General features: G+C 48.5%; 1 protein-coding gene across 5 annotated transcripts in view; it reads right to left on the reverse strand.

Moving 5' to 3' along the window:
- The window catches only part of SLC39A11 (solute carrier family 39 member 11), a 339,059-nt gene that overhangs the window by 61,588 nt on the left and 256,575 nt on the right, over window positions 1–20,896 (reverse strand). For all 5 annotated transcript variants that reach the window (XM_046676895.1, XM_046676894.1, XM_046676896.1 and 2 more), the window contains one exon: window positions 4,425–4,494. In XM_046676895.1, coding sequence (XP_046532851.1) covers window positions 4,425–4,494 — 70 coding nt within the window. The remainder of the gene's footprint in view (window positions 1–4,424; window positions 4,495–20,896) is intronic.

The following is a 20,896-nucleotide window of genomic DNA, read 5'->3' on the forward strand; positions in this document are numbered from 1 at the left end:
GGGAACTGAAGACAGTGCCTTCCTGGTGTATTAACTTCTTACCTTTCTCTTCCCTCATGGGTGGCTGTGATGCCATCAGTGAGAGAAGAGAACTTCCTGCTTCCAAATGCATCATAAACAGGGCACAAGAAAGAGGTCATAAAAAAGACAGTTGGCGTCAGAGTGTTTGATGACGCATCTGGACTGAAACTATGAACTGTGTCCACTAAATTAGGGGTCTACACATTTTTTCTGTAAAGGGCCAGACAGTGAATATTTTCAGCCTTAAGAATTCTGTGGCAATTCTGACACTCAACCATGGCAGCACAAAAGGAGCTACAGACAGTATGTAAACACATGAGTCTAGCTGTGTTCTAATAAAACTTCATTTACAGAAATGTGGGTTAGGCCAGATTTGGCCCAAATTCGGCCGTAGTTTGCTGACCCCCACACCAAATGAACAGGAAAGCACCTGGCTCAGCTAGCTTGGTCCACGTGGCATCTTCCTTTCCCAAATCGATGCAAATCCATCCTTGCTCCCCTCTCAGCCCCTTCCACAGTACCACATGACTGCCTACATCTCCTGGCCGTCCGAACTTGACTTCTCCCTTCCACACAACAGAATCAGCTGACGAAAGCCGCCTGATGGTTCTGCATTTCAAACCTCTTCCTCCCGTCAGTCCCTCCTCATTCCCAACGTCATCACAGCATCCCTTATCTTCTTTGTAGCTGCTAAAACACACAGCTGTGGCTGGACGATAAATACCTGTTGAATCGCTAAATTCTTCACACTGGTCTGCCTACCTCCTTCCCTCACACCATTCCATCGGAGCCAGGTTAACGTTTAAATCCCCTCTCGAGCTTTGTCATTTCCCCGCGTCAGAACTCCCCCATAGTGGCAACCTCTTGCTGAATAACGCACTTCTTCTACAGCCATCAGTCTTAAAGCATCCTGTGAACTCATCTCCGTGAAATCATCTATCCACTGGCCTGAAAGAGGCTTGGGACCGACCCTGCTCACAGCATTACCCACCCCACAGCTCCCCTATCCAAGCTGCCCGTCTCCACGCTCCTGGCAAAGCACCGCCCAATATAAGAAGTGGATGAGATGAGGGAAGAGCTTGCCCCTCCATCCCCTGGTTTCTCAGACGATTTGGTTTGCGTCGCTCCCTTGGAGCTTATGCTGTGCCAATGTTATGGTGCCCACGGATTTAACTGCCCACTAACAGATTATTTTGGCTATCTTTTTTGTTACTGATTTTCAATTTTATCGCAGTAAGGTCAGAGAATGTGGCCTAAAAGGTAGTGATTTGTGGGTATTCGGACTTTCTCTGTGGCACAGCATTCTAATCAATTTTGGGAAACATGCACACGTGTGCTTGAAAAGAATGTTAAGTTTTCTAATTGCTGGGTTGGGGTTCTATATATGCCCATTACATACATTTCGTTAACTTTTTATCAGTGGCAGAGAGGGAAATTGTGCTCCTCTGCCATGACTGAGGTTTTGCCTGGTTTTCCTTGCAATTCTGACAATTTTTCTTAACCAGTTTGTGGCTTATGTTGCTAGGTGCATACAAATGCAGGATCATTATATCCACCTGTGCACTGTTTCTCTTTTCATTAAGTATTGACCTTTATTCTTTAGGCGGCTTTCTGCCTTAAAGCCTGTTTTGGCTGATACTAAAATTGTAAGACTGGCTTCCCCTGCATTAGCATTCACCTCGTATCTTGTGTCATTCCTTTATTTTCAGCCTTTCCACGGTGTGCCGCTTGTTAATCACACACAGCTGGAATTTTAAAAAGCAAATTCTCTCTCCTAAAGGATGTGTTTAGTTATCTGATGACTTTGCTCTCTCCACCCTCTTGTCCCTGTCCTCTCATGAAACCCCAGTCTGTAGCATGAACTAAGGGCCCATGAGCTAACAAGCCTTGCCCGGATGCTGTTGTGCATTGTACCACTCAAGAGTAAGACCACAGGCATTCGGAAAGGAAGACTCCAACCATGAATCATATATGGATTTCTAAGTGGGGAAAACGGGCTGACAGGTGGGGTCTGCTGGAGGGAGAGCTCCTCCTGTCTCTGTGGCCTCCAGTGCAGGGAGCTCCCAGGATCCTCTGGACACAGTGGCGATGGCGGCAGAGCCCCAACAGCTCCATCCCACAGACTGTGACAGGGGGTGGATGGAGTGTGGAGGCATGAAAATGCCCCAGTGTGGCTTGTTTCGCAGAGGGTTTGTGAGGCTGATAATGCTGACAGCTGATGCCCCAGCCTGACCCCAGGTTGAGGGTCCTGTTGAGGGTTTATGTAACTCCGAGAGAACCTGTCTGGTCAAGGGAAGCAGGGAGCTGGGTCAGAAAGGTTTTTGCTCTGTTTTCTTCAGAAATGTTTATAAAGATCAGCAGAAAGTGCTGGTGACAGAATAGAGGGACATTGGAGTTGACAGCTTGGTGTCACGGGAGACGTGGCACCACATGACAGGGAGCCTGGCCTGTGAGCATGGTGCCTGGGGCAGGGCTGTCACGTGCCAGGCACAGACCTTCTGCAGTGTGTGTGGTCCCCGTGCTGTGGGAGGACCTGGCCTCTGATTGCTTACGGGGTCGGCCCCGCTGGACTCCCCAGCCCCCGGGATAGTGCCTGACTCGGAAGCTCCTCGTGGTCTAAACAGAGCCAAGACCAAAACGGCTGTGCCAAGTGATAAAGAGCCAAACTCCCCCCTCCCCCAACCCAGCGTTAGAAGAGCAGGCCGAAGGGCATCATGAATCATAATTAGCCCTTGATTTTGATGACATTTCTTATATTCTGAAGTCTCCTCCCATTTCCTGTCTCATCTGATTTTCAAAATAGGCATCACGTTAATGAACGATGCTGCAGATAGATAGAGCGAGGAAGTGACTCGGGAGTCTGACGGGCAGGGATAAGAAGTTGAGAACAGGGAACATTTCAACCTGGAACACGCCAGCCCACACACACGTTCGGGGCTTCATGGAGCAGACACACAGCAGTAGAATTCGGTGACCGGCGGTGACTATGCTTAATATGCAGGGGTCCCACGCCAGCTGGGGGAATAGATGGACGGAGGTGATGGGACACAGCGAGGCCCCAGAGGCGAGTTCAGTAACCAGGGAGGGTGGAAAAGGGGCTATGTGAGGGTTTAGGTCCTCACCACCAGGGTCAACAGACACAGAGTTGATCCTTAAAGGAGGTGGTACTACTGCCTTGGGGGAAAAAATTATACATTGAGATTGCACCAGTCAGAAGGCAGTGGAATGAGCTGGATGCAGGGGTCAGAAACCAGCAGCCCCTGGGCTATGTCTTTGACCTAAATTATGTTTTTAAAATAATCGTGAATTCAGCTGTCTTTAGACAGTGCATGTGCTGTCTATTTGAAGTTCACCTCTGCCCCCACCATTCCCACTGTCTCCACCCAATTGTCTCACACATTTTTGTTACCCTTTAGTCCCCTGAAGGCATCTGGGTTTGCTGCCCCTGGATGGACGGCTCTACCCTGCTGTCCTTCAGCCTGGAGGCTGCAGTATTTGTGGTTTTGTGGGCACAAGTAGGCCATGTGGAGCCTAAAGGATAAGCCCTCTTTGTGATCCCAAGGCTGTAACCTTATCTGGGCCCTGTTTAATTCAAGGGAGGCAGAAGATAGGAAGATTTTACGAGGCCTGGTGATTGTCTATAACAGATGAGGGAAAATGAGGACTCAAGGCTGACAGTGACTTTGGCTTGGTCAACTGGCAGCAAGGTGGTGACGGGCAACCCTGGAGGAGGGGCAGGTTTTGCATGACAGCAGATGGAGACAATAAGCTCAATGCTGGAAATACTGCATGGGGGGTGCATCCTGTGAAACATCTAAGGGGAGAAGTCTGGAAGGCAGCGGGACGCACAGGAATAAGTTTGGGAGAAAAATCTAGGCTGAACATCTACTCGGGTGTCACCAGCATATAGATGGAAAATAAAGTCCTGGGAATGGAGAATGTTCCTCAAGGAGAGTGCAATAAGTGAGAAGAAAGGGGGCCCCAGAGATAGATCCGTGGGCAACATCAACATTTCAGAAAGGGCCATGGGAAGAGAAGCCCACAGAAGAACTGCAAAGGAGCATGAAGACGGGGAGAGCAGGAGAGGCCAGTGTCAAGAAAGGGCAAGGGAGGGCTTCAGAAAGGAGGGAGCAGTTGAGGGCATCAATTGTTGCCTTTGTCATGTGTTTTTGTCTTTAGACTATATATTTAAAGAGTGTGGAGAAAAGCCTGCGATTATATTCATGTTACTTGGCATAAACCTGCTTCTTGGATGGAGTACCTCAGGTATGAGCTTCACCTGACCTCTTCCCCACCTCCACCAGGCAGCCCTGAGGAGCTGGGGTTGCTCATCCAGGTAACAAGCATTTCTAGAGCACCACTGGGTGCAGTGCCACGTCCTAGGGCACCAGGTGCTGGCTTACCTGGCACTCTCAAAGGTGGCAGACGCCGTCTTTTCTACAGCCCCAAATCCAACTCCAACAGCAAGACCCTCTGAAACAGACATAAAAAAGCACGAGGGGTTAGAACCAACTTTCCAATAAGGTTCATCGCCATCACTGTGTCAGGTAAGATTGCATTAGGCTGCCAGTAACAGAAAATCCACGTAACAGGAGCTACAACCATGGGTCGGCGACCACGGCCCGGGGACCAAATCCAGCCCACTGCCTATTTTTATATGGTCTGCAAACTAAGAATGATTTTTACATTTTTAAATAGTTGAAAAAAATCAAAGAAAGAATGATACTTCATGACACATGAAAATTAGATAATTTTAGCGTCCATAAATAAAGTTTTATCATCACACAGCCATGCTCATTTGTTGACGAATTGTCTATGGCTGGTTTTGTACCACCAGCAGACGTGAGTAATTGTGACAGAGACTGTCTATCCCAAAAACCTAAAAGATTTACTATCTGGCCCTTTATAGAAAGAGTTTGATGGCCCTTGACCTAAACATATAGGGTTTTATTAGCTCATGCAATCAGAAGTCCAAAGTTGATATGGTGGCCCCCATATCATTGCTGGCATCTGATGAGCCATCCTCAAATGCTAGAGACTGTTACAGTCTACTCTGAGATGGGGTGGCTATAAGTCTCGCTTGAAGCTTGGGGACAGACAAGATGATTCTCTAAGTCCTTTCCAGCGAGACTCATGAGCTTGTCAAGATCACCAACACTGACGATCAAACGTGGAAGGGCAATGCTGGTCTACAAGTATCTGATGGAACGGCCCCAGTGGCCTGGAACCAGTGAGGTAGAAGCATAATGTTAAGGCGCTTTCTGACATCTATGGGGGAGTTCAATCTTAACCCCAATAGGAAAGAGAATTACCAATATTGGTCAGAAATAAGACCAAGGGCTCTCGGGGCCAGGAGGAACTTTTGCTATGAAGAGGGAAGAGGACAAAGTCTAGTGAGTGGGAAAGAAGGGCTTGTCTTCTTTCGGGATTCACTGTTTCTTTGAAACGGCTCTTTTTCTCCTTGTGTCCTGCCTAGTTGGAGTGGGCCAAGGACACTGGGATTGTAGTAATGACTCCGGGAGGCACCCAGGGACGAGAGGGCTGCTTAGGCTTGTCCCGTGTTAAGGGGAAAGAGCTCACCCACAATCTAGTCCAGTTCACCAAGAGACCACAATGGGGTTTGGAGCGCAAAGACTCTCTAAGGCATAAAGTGTTCCTTTTTGCCTCACTTTACCCTCTGCGCTTCAACCTCCTGTGGGGACCTGATGGGGTGGCTGTGGCCACCAGAGGCTGGTGGTTGAGAATTGGGACTCTGAAGCCCCACCAAATATCTTTCCATATTTCTCACAACGACCAACATGGGTACAGAATTCTAGGACGTTGGAGGTGGAGGAGACCCTAGAGCTCACCTGGCATGACCCTCGGGCCACCGCCAGACTCAGAAGTCAGGAGTTTGGGGGTCTTTTCAAAACCAGACAGCAGCATCGAGGCTCCTGGACCCAGCCTCCCAGCATGCATGGTGCACCCCACAGTGGGCTGCAGAGAAGCCCCTGAAACACCCCCCTCACAGCTCTCGGGCTGAAGCGGCCTGCAGCGTCAACACTGTCGGAGCAACTAGACTTTGCAAAATCAAAGTTTTAAAATTTTATTTATTTTTTATTTATTTTTAAGGCTCCAGATGCCAATTCTCAATAAAGGCTGAGTCTTCAGGCATCAAGCGTTTCCTCTAAGATGCCTCTAGGTTCCAAATTAGGCCTTGTATTCAAGATCTTCGTCTCTCTGGTCTTTTCTTGCATTATGGGAAGCTGGTGGCCCTTTTTATGCTGGGCTCTGGCCTAGCAGCCTTACACATGAACTAAAGGAGGGAATGCTCACCTCCACGCGATGGATCAGAGAGGAAAAGGGACGAGGCGCTGGGCTGTGAGCCCCGGTGGACTCTGAAACCCAGGCTCTTCCCTCTCCAGAGCTGCATGTTCTTTTCCTTCTGCTTCAGAAATTTCCTCCAAGGGTGCATCCTATGGAAGCCACAACTCCAGGGAGGGGTTTGCATACACGTTCAACATTTCCAGGTTTGCCTGATGCATCTGACAAGCTCCAAAAAGGGGTGGCGAGAATGAGTGATCTGGGTGGGGTGCTGGATACTGGGGAGAGCCGAGTTTCAGGATGGGCTGCAACTGATATGTCTGAGGGCTGCAGACATCCTTTCCATCAGGGAGGAGGCAGCCTCTTTCTGTGCAGCCCCTGAATCTCAGGAGCTGCCCACACCCATGGGCGCGAGAAGAGGAAGTTAGAGGACATCTGAGATGCCCCCAGCTGGCCGGTCCAGTGTTTACACACCCGCTGCTCCCAACTTTGTTTGGTGTCAACAGGGCTGAGACCACGACCCACTCCCATGGGTAACTGTGGGACTGCAGGACAAAGATCTTCACCAGGGACCTCTGGCCCACTGGGAAGAGGTTGTCAACAGCCAGGGAGGGACCAAAGGGTGTTTCCCGACATCAGAGGGGCAAATCCCTCCCTTTGAAAAAATGTGCTTTTCTAAACCATAGACAACAGCTAGTTGGCTCTTTTGTTGAAGATTTTGCTCTAATGTGTCAGTTTAATGTAAATGATACTGCCACCCAGAGCATAAGACCTAGGATAATTAACAAACTAACCTTTCCAGTTATTCAGCATGCAGCCCCAGCATGCCCACTTAGAGAAATGCTCACAGCAGCTCTGGGGGGCAGGGGAGGGGGTACCCAGTTAACACAGGAGAGAAGGGGCCTGTCCAAAGTGACAAGTGTCCAGGGGCAGAGCCAGGCCTCCTTGACCCTCAGTCCTCCACTTCCCCCACACCCTAGCCTGCTGACCTGGGCTTGTGGTTTTCTCCTGGGTGTGAGCAGTGAGAGCCAGCGGGCATCTCAACCTCTGGACCCTGAAGAGGTCCCCCAAGTGAATACATTGTCTCTCTCCCGGTAGCTTGGCCATGCCAACAGCAGGGCGAACATTCTGGGATGGTCTGCCAATGCAGGTCCTTCCTCCCTGCTGTTCCTGCAGGCCTGGGGGAGGGAACAGGCGACCCCCGGCTGCCAAAGCACATGCTGCCGTGGGAGGCGGACAACTCCGTTTCCCCATAATTTAGAAAGGGGAAGAGGAAGCAGAGGTGATGGGGGAAGAGAACGTAATTGCTACAGTGTCCGAGGCTGGAATAAGACCTGAGTGCTAAACTAATGAGAAACCAAGACAAATTACACACGTGGAAAGAACATAAATAAGAGAATTAAGGCAGACATTGAAGATCAACATAAGGTAGAAAGACCACGCAGAGTGGAAAAGGAGCAGAGGAAAAATGCCACTGGCGCTCACAACCACAGGTGTTCCACCCAAAGTGCAAATTAGGAAAGTAAGACAAGAATCCAAAGCGCCTGGAATATTATGAGTAAGCTGTTGCCTGTTTGCACAGCTACTGCCATTCACTCAGGAGCAAAGAGAAGGGAAACCACCACCACACCTGGTGCTGAGAGTCCCTGGGTGTGGTGGGAGGGGCACTGGGAGTGCCTGGATGCTGGGTGGAGGTGGAGGTAGAGGTGGGGGTGGGGGGTGGGGAGGGGTGGGATTCTCGGGGACAAACTTGCCAATAAGCTCTCAATCTGAGCCAGCCCACGCCAGTCTTCTCCTGGGGTTGGAAGGTGGGTGTGTCTGCCTCTCTCCATCTCCCCAGCCCTTCTGTATCTCCACCTCTCCTTGTCCTCCACTGGGGAAAAGAATAACAAAAAGGCCATGGGCTTTTTCTTGAGACAGACCCGGGCTCAAATCTTGGTGTTTTATCTAAGGATCTTGTAAAAATGAAAGAAGGAGACAAGGCTTTACTTAGAGGATGGTTGTATCAAATGAATTGTACATGACGTGCTCAGAGCGGGGTCTCTCGCTATTGACATTTTGTTGTAAGAAGCTGGCCTGCACCCCATAAGATGCTGAGCATCACCCCTGGCCTTACCCACTAGATGCTGGAATACCACCCCCCCCGCCCCGAGTTGTGCCAATCGAAAATGTCTCCGGACACTGGGGGCGGGGGGGGGGGGGGAGGAGGCAGGGAATCGTCCCAGCCTGAGCATCACTAACCTCCCACCAAGGAGGGCGACTTTAACACGATTTTCAAACTATTCTAGAACACTCTTGGACTGTTAGTAGGTGGTAGGAAAGTGAACAGTTAAGAACTGGTGTCTTAGTCCTTTCAGCTGCTGTAACAAAATATCATAAAGTGGGTGGCTTATAAACAACAGGTATTTATTTCTCACAGTTCTGGAGGCGGGACATCCAAGAACAAGGTGCCGGCAGGTTTGGTGTCTGGTGAGAGCCCACTTCCTGGTTCATAGATGGCGCCTTCTCTCTGTGTCCTCAAGTGGTGGAAGGGGCTAGGGCGCTTTCTTGGGCCTCTTTTATAAGGCACTAATCCCATTCATGAGGGCTCCATCCTCGTGATCTAGGCACCTCCCAATGACCCCGTTTCCTGATACCATCACCTGAGGGGTTAGGATTTCAGCATATGAATTTAGGGGTGGGGGGGACACAAACATTCAGACCACAGCGACCAGTATTTTCTTTTTCAACTGAGGGCTAACCAGTCTTGGTTTTAAGGGGATGGTGTGGAGTTCCCAGGTCTTTTGTAGGAAACCTCACCAACCTCCAAAATAGTGGCATCTATGTTATTTCAGGTCAGCCTGACATTCATGGGCGTCAGGTCCCGTGGAGGATGGAAAGGAAAGGCTCTATGGGGTAGAGAGAAATGCAGTTTTCTTGGTTTAGCGGAAACTCCTGCTGGGGTGGAAACAGTGCATTCAGAGCTGCTATGGGGACATCCTTCGTCTTCCCACCTGGTTGTGCTCCTCTGGATATGGGCCCGGCCGTCAGATGATCTCAGCCGGAGTGGGGCTTCAGAAGGAGAACTTGGGTGTCCTGGGGCAGTCAGACCAGGGCACAAGCCTGCGGGAGTCTCATTTCCCTTGTTCTGGATACTACATATCTCTCATCGCAGCTCAGGATCGCATTTCTCCTGTGTGGCTTTCACATTGGGGCTTCCTACTGGGGTCCCAGCGAACTAAAACCTCAGTCTTCACTTGCCATGTGCTGCCATGAAGCCACAGTCCTCTCTCCTATGTCTGCAGCTCATGATGGTTATGAGGGAGCCACGGAATCTCCTTGTCACAGTCCAGAAAATGTCAACACAAAAGGCCATGCAGGAAATGAGGGGTGACGTTATGGCTTTTTCTCCTTGATTTAAAAAATATTAAAATTAAGACAGCAGCCAACATCCTGTGGGGGCCTAATACACATTAAACACGGCACCACCACCACCACCACCACCACCACCACCACCAGATCCCAAAGGTGAAGAAATGATGTGAAACACAATGGCTTACATGCTCCCATCTCCACTGAGGATGGAACACGAGAAAAATGACTCAATTTGCAGCCAGAGGGATTTAAGCAAGGGAAGAGAATGATCTTGAGGGCGGAGGATTTTGAAAGATATGAGTAACTTATTGAAGGAGGGTTGAGAGTACCTTTCCCTGGGTGGGGAGTCGTCTTTGAAGAGGTGAGCTATTCCCCGCTTGGGGATGACTGTGATGGGGAGAGGAGAAGGGGCTGAGAGGAATGGAGAGTAATAGCTGGGCTGGCCAGATGATGCTTCAACATTAAATATGGACTCAGCTCTAGGACCAAGTCCATACATCCACTTACATGTTCCCAGGTCCTAATAGGTCACCACTGAAAAATAGAGAAATAACCATCTTGGGGCATATGTTGCTGGCGGGAACCGTGGGAGCCAAGGGGGCCATGGGGAAGCGGGCAGAGCCACCCCCAGCAGCATCAGGAGTCTCCAAGGGTGTTGGGCGAGCTCAGCTCTGATTCCTCCTCTGCTCCTGCCCATCTGGGCACTGTCACTAAGCTGGGAGACGGGAACATGCCAGGTAAGGGGCAGTGTCACATCGTGGTACAGTGGGGGCTTCCTGGCCTTCGGCTGTTGGGGGAGTCAACCTCTCTGGCTTAGAGGCACCACAGGTGAGGCCTGATGTCTCCATCCCCAGTCTGATCCTATAGTTGGCTGAGCCTTCTGGGGACCCTGGCCCACAATATGCTGATTCTCTGGCCTGGCCTGTCTTTGGCTGCAGATGTCTGGTGGGAAGAGAACCCCGGAAGGAGGGTACTCTGATCATATGACATGTTTATTAAATAAAATGTTGGTAGGATCCACTAGGTGTTGCCACAGAATCTGTGGATTCTGGCAAAGGCTCTATAGAGGATGGAAATGATCAACATAGTGTTATTTTTTTCGAAAAAGTGGTTCGACATACTTTTCTAATGTAGATCACTAACCCTGCTATTCATATGGGGTAAAGTTAAGTGCTGGGAAAGATGAAAAATAGAGGTGTCCCAGAAGAGCTGAATTTAACTCAAATTCTTATCAATATCAACGAAGTCATGTCTTAGAGTTTATTGAGAGATGTTGATAATTGAAGACACTCCAACATGAATCCCCCTCTAACTAAAATAAACACTTTCTAATTAATGCTGCAAGTGTGCTTTTCAGCATAAGCTATTGTCTCCAGTTGGGACTCGCTTACACGATGATGGATCCAGAAAACTGCTATCCTCCAGTCACGGCTGCCTCCCTAGAGCTGAGCCCAGCTCCAGCAGGCAGCAGAGAAGGATGCACCTCCTCATTGGCATGAATGAGGACAGACACACACAGCCACATCTTTAAACAGCAAGTGAAGGCGTCTTGTTAAACACCAACATCCAAGAGTCAATTTCAATTTGCTTTAGTTTTCAACAACCAGACCAAGATCAGATCCCTGTGTTCCCAGAGAAAAAGGGAGAGGATGCCTTTGCTGGTACAGAAAATGCTGAGCTGGTCACACCAATGAGCCCTGCTTCATGCCCAGACTCCCGCCTCCAGCCAACTCCCCTTCTCCAGGGCCACTGTTGCCACACCTGGTTTCGTCCTCCATCTAAAGTATGAACTTGCAGGCCCAGGGACGGGTCAGGTGTGGTAGAGGAGCCAGACAGGCAGTGGGGGCTGCTCTCCAGGCCTCTGTCCAACCACCTGGCCACTGAGCTCTCTCTCCCCACTCCCAAAGGCTCCGGCACGCAGGGAAGCATCTGGTTGCTCAGATCTGACAAATTCACAGTATTTCAATCAACAATGTTATGTTCAGGGAACCTCGTAAGTTGCCATCAAATCTCTTTGGGGGTTTAGGAAGCACGGAAAACCTAAGAAGCTCAGCAAACAGGAAGAGGCAGGATGATGGAAGGGCATTAGGCAGCAAGAGTGTGGCCTGCAAGGTACTGTTTTTCCCAAAAGAAGCATATATTGTGCTAAGTGTGCTTATCTGAAGCTGGGGCTGCAGACAGAGGCTCTGCTAAGTGGGGAGGTGCCCAGCAGCACCCTGAGGGTTCCCACCCAGCCGTCACAGGGCTCTCTCCACCTGATCCTAGTTTGGAAAAACTGCTCTGAGGTAGAAGGGAGTTCCAGGAGGGAGAGGGGAAATTGTGGCCAAAAGCCACCCCACAGTTCCATCCCCATTTCAAAGTTTCACAAACCGCTGGAAGGAAGTTGCAGCAGGAATTCAGCCAAAGATGCCTCCTCGCTGGAAATTCCTGCAGCTGAGAACACACACACAGACACAGCTCGCAGGCCCGCTTTTCACCTGCTGCTTGAAAAGGGCGCTCTTCACAAAAAGACTGGGGACTCCTGGGGCGAGGCAAAGCCAGGCAAGTGGGGTGTTGGCCGTCCCCCTGCACTAGGTTCTGCACTCCTTGGGAATCAAGAGTTGCGCTGGGAATTATCCTGCCCGGAGGACCTTGCAGCCCTACTCTTCCTCCCCGATCCCACAGGAGGAGGCGCTGCAGTCTGGGTCCCAGGTCGGGTGGGACCACCTTGCTAAAAGGAAAGGCAGCGGGGCCAGCTGCCTTGGAATCACACCTACACTGCCCACTGGTGCCCCTGGCCACACTCTGCCCCGCAAGCTTCACATAGGGTATAGCTAACTCTTGGACGTGCTTGAATGGGGGGACCTTTGGAGGTATAGGGGGGACTTACTCATGTTTCTGTAATTCACGTGGACTTGAGGGTCAAAAGAAATTGGGAGGAAAGGAGTTTTTAACCCCCGCGGAAGACTTTTGCACAAAATTAGACTCTGATACTTCTTTTAGGATGATGAATAACCTAAGACACACGTTCATTTATCACTCCCCATACTTGACTCCCACCAAAGCACTTCTAAAAACCAGGCAAGAAAAAGATTTTGACATCTCAGGTCACTATTATGTCTTCCTACACTGATGACAGGTACAATGCACGCACCTAAGGGGGGACATATTTTTCTTATAGGGAGCAATAGCGTTTCACAGGAAGGTTAACAGAAGAAAATAACTGCCTGCCTCCTGCAGCCCAGTTCAGCGATTGTAGGTGCCAGGTGGTGGCCTGCAGGCTCCGCAGGGTGGGCCCCATGTGGTTATGGCCATGATGTGTGAACCTGTCCCCCCAGCCATGGCTGACCGAGCACCTGGCCTTGTGGACCCAATCAGAGCTGGGAGTTTTCAGCTGAGCAAGGAAAGAAGCGAGCCACAGCCAAAGGATGGGAAGGACAGGAGCTGTCATTATCCTGACTCTATATCTCATAGAAGAAGCTAGTGTACAGAAGAAGAGAATGTAGCAGGTGTGCTAAGAGAAGCAGGGACAGATAAGGAAAACTGGACCCCGGAGGTGTTTGTGTCTATGTCTCATTTATCCCTGAAGCTGAGGCCTGGCTGCACCTCTGTCCTTCCTATGGGTCTCAATACCGCACTTTTTCCCTAAATCCTTTTGAGTTCTCGCTCTGCAATTTGCAAACAAAAGACTCAATAATTCAGCCAAACTCTCCTAGGCACTGCCCCAGGCAAATGTTCATTATCTAATTTAACCCTGTCCAAAGCTTGCAAAACTGATACTTTTGTTTGTATTTTCCAGAGAGGTAAAGTGAGGTTCAAAGCAGTCAAGCAATATGCCCAAAGCCATATTGCTCATAAGACCCTTCCGCCCGAGCGACCCTTCCATTTCACGGCACATCACACTGACTCCTTTGTTTGGTTGAGCATCGCACCTCCTCTCTTGCTTAGCGCCCAGAGGACTGGGAGTGGAGTCAGTGCCAGTAAGAACATCCATTTGGGCACCATCACTCTGTAAATATTTTTTGAATAACCATTAAGTGCTGGGCGCTGTGTAGGATAAAAAAAACATGTGAGACATGGCTCCTATCTTTAAGTGGTTCACAGTCTAGAATATTCCATTAAAGACATAAAATTAGAAACTCATTTCTCTGCTCAAAACATTTAAAAAGAGAGATCTTAGGCACAATGAAGAATCAGAAAAGCTGGAGTTTGGGGACAGAAGGGAGGTGGGCAGTGGCTGGGAGGAGAGTGCTGTTTCTAGGCATAGAGCGAGGGTCAGGTAGAGGGGGGATCAGCCTCAGACAATTGCCAGGTACAGGCGAGACTTGGGGAGCCAACAGGCATGAGGGGAAATTGCAGGAAGTGACTAAAGGTATGTCACGATGAAGTCTGAGAAACCGTCATAATGGCATTAACTCAAAGGGGAGGCTTGAGAAAGGAACTGACTGGGCAAAAAAGGATGAGTACGGTTTTTGATATGTTGAGCTCAAAGTGAAAAGACATTTAACGGACATGCTGTCTAGGTAGTTCAAATGCACGATTAGACTGAGAACGAGAGGTACGAGTTTAGGGAGCCGTCTGCATCCTGACAACATGAAGTGAGTAAGCACTGTTCTGGGCGCTTTGGGTGGATTATTTAATTTGGTCCTTTCAACATGGCTATGAGATGGTCAGACTCCTAGCCTGTTAGAGATGTGGAAACTGGTCTCTATACCCCGGACTGTGCTGTCTGCCACTTTCCATTACTGCCTTCCAGAACTCCCTCTGTTCGAATCCTCATTCCCACTCCTACTACCTCAACTGCTATTATCTCCGTGTATTTGAAGACCATTTTCCAGTTTGACCTTTTCTAAGACGTTAGGCACATAAAATGCTTCATTCTCTGATGGGTACCACTATAATTTTCAGTAACACATTAATACCTTTGCTGTTTAATTTATCAAAGTCTTGATTTAGATAATCTGTTGATAGCACAACTGTTTCTTACTTATCAGCCTTACTCAGCTGCTGACTTTTCTCTCTGGAAGCTCTTAAAACTTTTCATCTTTGTCTTTGGAGTTTTGAAATCTCACCAAGATCCGTGTGAGTGGGAGCTCTTTGTTCATTCATACTACTCAGCGTGAGGATCTGCAAGGTTGTGTTTCTCTTCAGCTTAGGAAAAATTTCCCCACGTGTTTGTGCTCACATTTTACATCCTTGACTTTGTGTCTATGAGCTGGAGGAATGCTTTCTACCTAACCTCCCAGATGACCAGCTTGGCCTTTCATCCAAAGCATTCTTATCAGTCTATCCATTTAACTTAAAGACATTTCTGTTTGTACTAATTTTGAGGAACTCTTTCTTATTTCCTGATTGTTCCTTTTTCATTGTAGTCAGTTCTTGCTTTATGAGTACAGTAAACATCCTCTTAAATCAGCTGAAATATTACTTAGAATTTTTACAAGCTTCTCTTTTGTCTCCTGGGTTATCCGATTTCTCCAGGGTAGGTTGTCCTATTTATTTTGGTTCTTCTTTCCCGTCCTCTGGGCTTTCCTCAAACATCTGGTGATCCTTAACTTTGAGAACACATTCATGGATGCTGAACCAGGTTGATTAGGAAGCTAGAAAGGGCTTCATCTGTGGTTGTACAAATCTGTTTCCCCAACAGGCTTCTCTGACAAATCTAAAATTTCATTTCATGAGGTTATTGCTTCGACTTGGCATTCGGGGCCGAGAAGATGAGGGAAGATCAAGGAAGAGTAGAGAAGCGTATAGGAATAATAAAGCTAAGTGCCGTCAATTTTTAGATTGCAACACCACTCAGTGTTGAAAATGATTCAATAATGAGTTCTTCACACAGCTACTTCCTAAGCAGAAACACGAGGCGTGATGGGCTGCAGCCCGGGTGACATCTGCCAGGAACATGATGTAGGAGGCTGAGAGCCTCTCCAGGGAACAGATCACCTCTCACACATGAAGGGGTGTGGCAATGGTGTGCGCAGAAGGCAGTGTGTCTAGCTGCGAGCTCACAGACACACAGGGATGCAGCAATGGTATGAGCAAAAAGAAGAGTGCAGGTGTGAGCTCACGCACACGGGGGGCAGCAATGGTGTGAGGGGAAGGGAGTACGTGCAGGTGTGAGTGTGCACACACACACACACACACACACAAATTCAGACTACATGTGTGGATGGAATAGACTGGAAAGACGGCCCAAATACATGGAAACAAGAGCCGAAATCAGTTGTGTAAATGCTAAAACACTAGAGCACCCTTTCACAAAGCCTGCCTTCTTGAGTCCACACAACACCCTAACAGGTAAGCAGGGCCAGTCTGTCATGGAGAAACTCAGTGCTGGTCTCTCTGATTAGGAGTGTCAAGCTCAGGACCACAAACAAACAGGGACCCAGAAGGAGGATAAAGAACCAGTGAGGGGGGCTGCTTTCAAACAGCTGTTGAGGTCACAGGTGAGAAATGGGGAAAGGTCTGTGAACTTGTCTGGAAATCAGTTAAAGGAAACCTTTGCAAGGCAAGTGTTAATAAAGAGACAGATGAAAGCAGATTGCAAAGGAGTGAAGAAGGACGAGGAAGTCAGGAAGTGGAGGCAGTGGAGCGACAGAGGAGGCAGATGGGCAGAGAAGCTAGAAGGAAAGTTAGGACTAAACCAACCAGGACGAAGCAATGGTGTCTTCAAAACTAGCAGCCAAAAGCAGGAAAAGCTAGAGAGCAGAGGAGTTGGGAGAGCGGCCCTGGATCTCATTATGCATCAGCAGCAAATCAGTGACAGCTGGTGGAACAAGGTACCCAGCAAAGGAGCAGCAACGATGATCTCATAAATCACTGCAAAACACTTGGCAAATTCAAAGTCTGGCGTAAATGCCAAATATTAATAAAATATGCAACTCAGCCAGCGAGGTGCTCAAAGCCCAGAGGCTTTCTTTTAATTAATGTCAGATTTGATCCAAGTCACTCCCACGACAGATCAGCAGGTGCTCGGAACACCCTCCCCTGAGCAGCTGCACCAGCAGGTCCCGCACACCGGCTGTCCTCTTGTGGTCCCTCCATGGAGAACCTGCTCTTGGGCCTGGCTTGTGCAATCCTGTGTTTCTGATGAGGAAGATGCGGAACAGATACGGGCTCTCTGGAGAGGTGGGAGCTGAGAGCTGATAAAGGGCTGGGATATGGCAGACATCGGAGACAGTGTGGTGATCTGAGGTGGGTCAGTGTTCCAAAAAGGAGGTTAAGATTTAAAAGTGCATCGAAGCCCAGAGTGGCCAGATGAAACTAAACTGTCATGGGTAAAAAGAGGTAAGACTGGACTCAAGAGAAGACAGGAATCACGTGACCAAGGAAATTGTGAGTAATCCTCCATAAAAAATAAAGACTAGCTTATTAAAAGTCTGGTTCATAAATCTCTAAAACATGCAAACACATAGATAGGAGTGGCAGTCAAGGGAAAGCAGCACAGATTCATTAATAACTCATTTCAAACTAACTACACATTTCTCTTGATTAATTTTTAACTGGTAGAGCTGGAGAATGCAAAGGATAAAAATTATAATGCATTGGGATTTCATCATGGCTGTTGATTCTTAGGATGCCACATGAATAAGACAAAACAATGCAGCGGCATCATGGGGCAGCTAAGTGAATTCATAACTGGCCGAGTTACTACACTCAGCAGGTGTAAATTAATGAATTTATGCAATCCTGGCGGAGAGACGTAAAGCTAAGCCACATGGCTCGGCTGTTGCTATTGTCCATCCAGCATCAACGTCCACAACTTTAGTGGGACACAAAAGGAAAAACTATGAGAGAAGACGAAACTGAGGACACTCTATGCTGGATAGAAACAAGATAAAGAGATCTCAAAGGGTGAGAAACGAGCTAAGACGTTTAGCTCAGACGTGACATTTAAGAAGGTGCAACGTACTGAACTTAGGTATAAAGAACCAGCCAGTAGAAGACAGAGCCGGCTGGCTCTTGGCTCCAGACAAGGAAGCCTTCCCTTACAACAGAGTTACCTGTGGAGACGTCCACATGCCTCGTGAATCAGGGCTCCCCTTGATAGACATACTTCAGCAGAGGCAGAAAATGGAACCTCAGGGATGTCAGCGTGGATATTGCCACAGGAAGTTCAAATATTTGACATCTCTTCCAGCTCTAAACTTGTATTATTCCAAAGCTTTCCATTTTGGGTAAGAGAAAGTTCTCGAGCCCTCCACTCTTCAGGCTGTGCTGGAGCCATGGCAGAGTTTAGCTTGGCCTACAAGGAGATTCACGGTTTCAAAACACTGAATGCCAAGCCCGGTCCGGTGGTGCAGTGGTTAAGTGCGCACATTCTGCTTCGGTGGCCTGGGGTTCGCCAGTTCGGATTGCGGGTGTAGACACGGCACTGCCTGGCAAGCCATGCTGTGGTAGGCATCCCACATATAAAGTAGAGGAAGATGGTTAGCTCAGGGCCAGTCTTCCCCAGCAAAAAGAGGAGGATTGGCAGCAGATGTTACCTCAGGGCTAATATTCCTCAAAAAAAAAAAAAAATGTTGAATGCCTTCAGGCAGGGCATGCCTTCTCCAGTTGTTGAAGCTCCATCACTCCCTGAACACTACACCTGGCCCCGTCTCCTATTCATTTACCTGTCTGACAGCTACAGGCAATTCCTTTTGGAATGCTGCTTTGGATGTACCTTTAAGATTGTGACCAGCAGGTGAAACATTTTCAAACAAGCCCGGCTCTGCCTACAATTCCAGTCAGAAGTCTGGCTTACCCAGACCCCGCTTGAAACAACAAAACAGAGAAAGATCTAGGACAGCATTTCCCAAAGTGAATTCTGGGGTTTGCAAGTTCTGCTGCATGTTAACAAGCATTTCATGAAAGCGCCTGTCAAATATATTTGACCCTAAATACATATATGCCCTCCCATATATATGTGTATACGCATGTATATATACACAGATTTGTACATGTGCATATGAGTACATATATTTATATGTGCACTTATATGTATATACATATCTTTATAGGTGCAGAAATACATACATTTATATGTGCATATAAATATGTGTGTGGGTATGGAAGCAGACGTCTTTAATCTGTATGCATGTTGTGACTCTTCCAGAGATGTGAAGAGTATGCAATTGTCCTAACGTCTCTGGCCATGGAATCTTCTTTTGTTTTTTTCTTGACAGCTCCCATGATATATGTGTTTTGTGAGGCATATTTTAGCATATGCTGTTTAGAAAAGACATCAAGGAAAATAATGTGCTTTCTGCATTGAGCCCGTTGGAGCTGTCTGAGCTTGTTGCTCTCTCCTGTTTATGAAGCTGGGCCCTGGGCTCCAAGACAGAGACAGCTTTGTTTTCCACATGGGACACTGAGCTCTAACCCCAGCCACCTACATCCCATGTGCTTCCCTTAGCAGCTCTGAGGGAGAAAATGTGGGTGATTCGGCGTCAACCTCGCCCCCTACAGGAAACAATTTAAAGGACACCTTGAGATGTCAGTGGCACTGACATGATCAACACAGGACACAAACTTTCATTTTTACTGAGATCAGATATTCATGATCAAGGAAGCCAGCCACACAGCCCCACCCACAGCCATGTCAATAGCAGCTCTGCAGACAACTCAAACCCCCGTTCTCCCTTGGGAGGCTGTGGACTCACGCCGCCTGCCACATCCCTGGGTCACTCCACCATCTGCCTTCCAACCTCCCCACTAGGAAAATCCCAGAGTAGAATCGTCTGACAAAGGCACCTGCTCACCCTGCTATCTGGCTGCTCCTTCTGCTAGAATCTCCTTCAATGGGCCCGACTTCCCCCTCACCCACAGCTGTCCAATCAATGGCATTTTGTCACTTTTTTCCGGGTACTCTGCCCTGATCTGATCTACGAAACAATGCAAACTGCAGAGTGCACGCTCCAGCTAAAGTCAACCGAGTTAAGCAAAATAAAACATCACGCTAACCGAACTCTACCCCAGGTCTCCCAACTTTCTCTTAAAGCGTCTCAGTGCAAGAGCTGGAAGGAAATGCCAGCCCTCAGAAGGAATGGAAGGGGATGGTAATGTCTTTCGAGCGCTTGCTATGTTTTAGCCGCTATATTTCACATTTTCAAACATAATCCTTTCAACCACCCTGGGGTGGAGATACAATCAATGTCTGCATTTGAAAGACAAGAAAGCCAGATCCAGGGAGGGTAAGTAACTTGCTCCAGGTCATGCAAGGCTTTGAACCCATGTCTGTCAAGCCCCAGCTCTGCTCTTTTTCACTTGTCTAAGATCAAGTGTAGGTTTGGTCCAGGATTCCCAAACATCACCATCCATCCCTAGGGAAAAGGAATTCTATTTGCTGGCTGACTGCAGTGTGCTAACAAGCATCTTGCAATGCTCAGATGAACAGGCATCAAAGAGCAAGGATGACTGAGAGAAAGGCAGGCAGGGCTATGCTATTTCCATATTGAGGAGGAAAGAATACAGGGAGCCGCTGTCAATCAGGGACCAGAGCTCCATTCTGGGGCAAGTTATGAGCAGATATGGACAGCAAGTGTAGACTCAGTCTTCGGAGAGTCTAGAATGTTCCAGAGATAATGTCGGCAAAGCCTGGCCTTCCATAAGGACCCAGGAGGCCATGGATATGCTGCTGTCGGGGTCCCCCAAAGGAGTGGTGTGTGCTGCCTTGACCCCACCTCCTCAGACCCACTGCAGCCTTTCCCACGATCCCTACTCAAACACGACCCTCTTTTTCAGCTGTAGACAGACAACCAGAATGCAGGAAGTGCCAGCCTCACTCGGGTCTGCTGGGGATCATTCACGTTCATTATTGCTCACTGCAGCTCTTCTGACTTTTAGGGCCCATCTAGACTGCTGCTTGTTTGGGATGAGGAAATAGGCCTTGACCTCCAGCAGATAAGCATTTGTTCTTTCTAGGGGTTCTCTCCCCAGACTGTGGTCTTCAGATGCCTGCCACGGGGTGGAGGTGGGGACAGTCACATCTGAGTCTCGTGGGAGAGGGTTTACACTGTGAAAAGGCTTTTGACATGACTTAGATTCTCGTCCAGGAACCCTCCGCCTTCCTCTCCATCTCCTTCCTCACCCCGAAAGGGAAACCAATGTCCTAGGTCAATGTTTTCCGGTCGAACTCCATGGAGCACTAGTGACAATTTAAAAGGGTTCTACAGTCAAATATTAGGTGGAACCATCTGAAATGACTGCTATTTAATCATTGCCCTTTTTTCTTTTTAACTAAAAAACAGCAATTTCA

The sequence above is a fragment of the Equus quagga genome, chromosome 11 (assembly GCF_021613505.1).
Source record: "Equus quagga isolate Etosha38 chromosome 11, UCLA_HA_Equagga_1.0, whole genome shotgun sequence".
Lineage (NCBI taxonomy): Eukaryota > Metazoa > Chordata > Mammalia > Perissodactyla > Equidae > Equus > Equus quagga.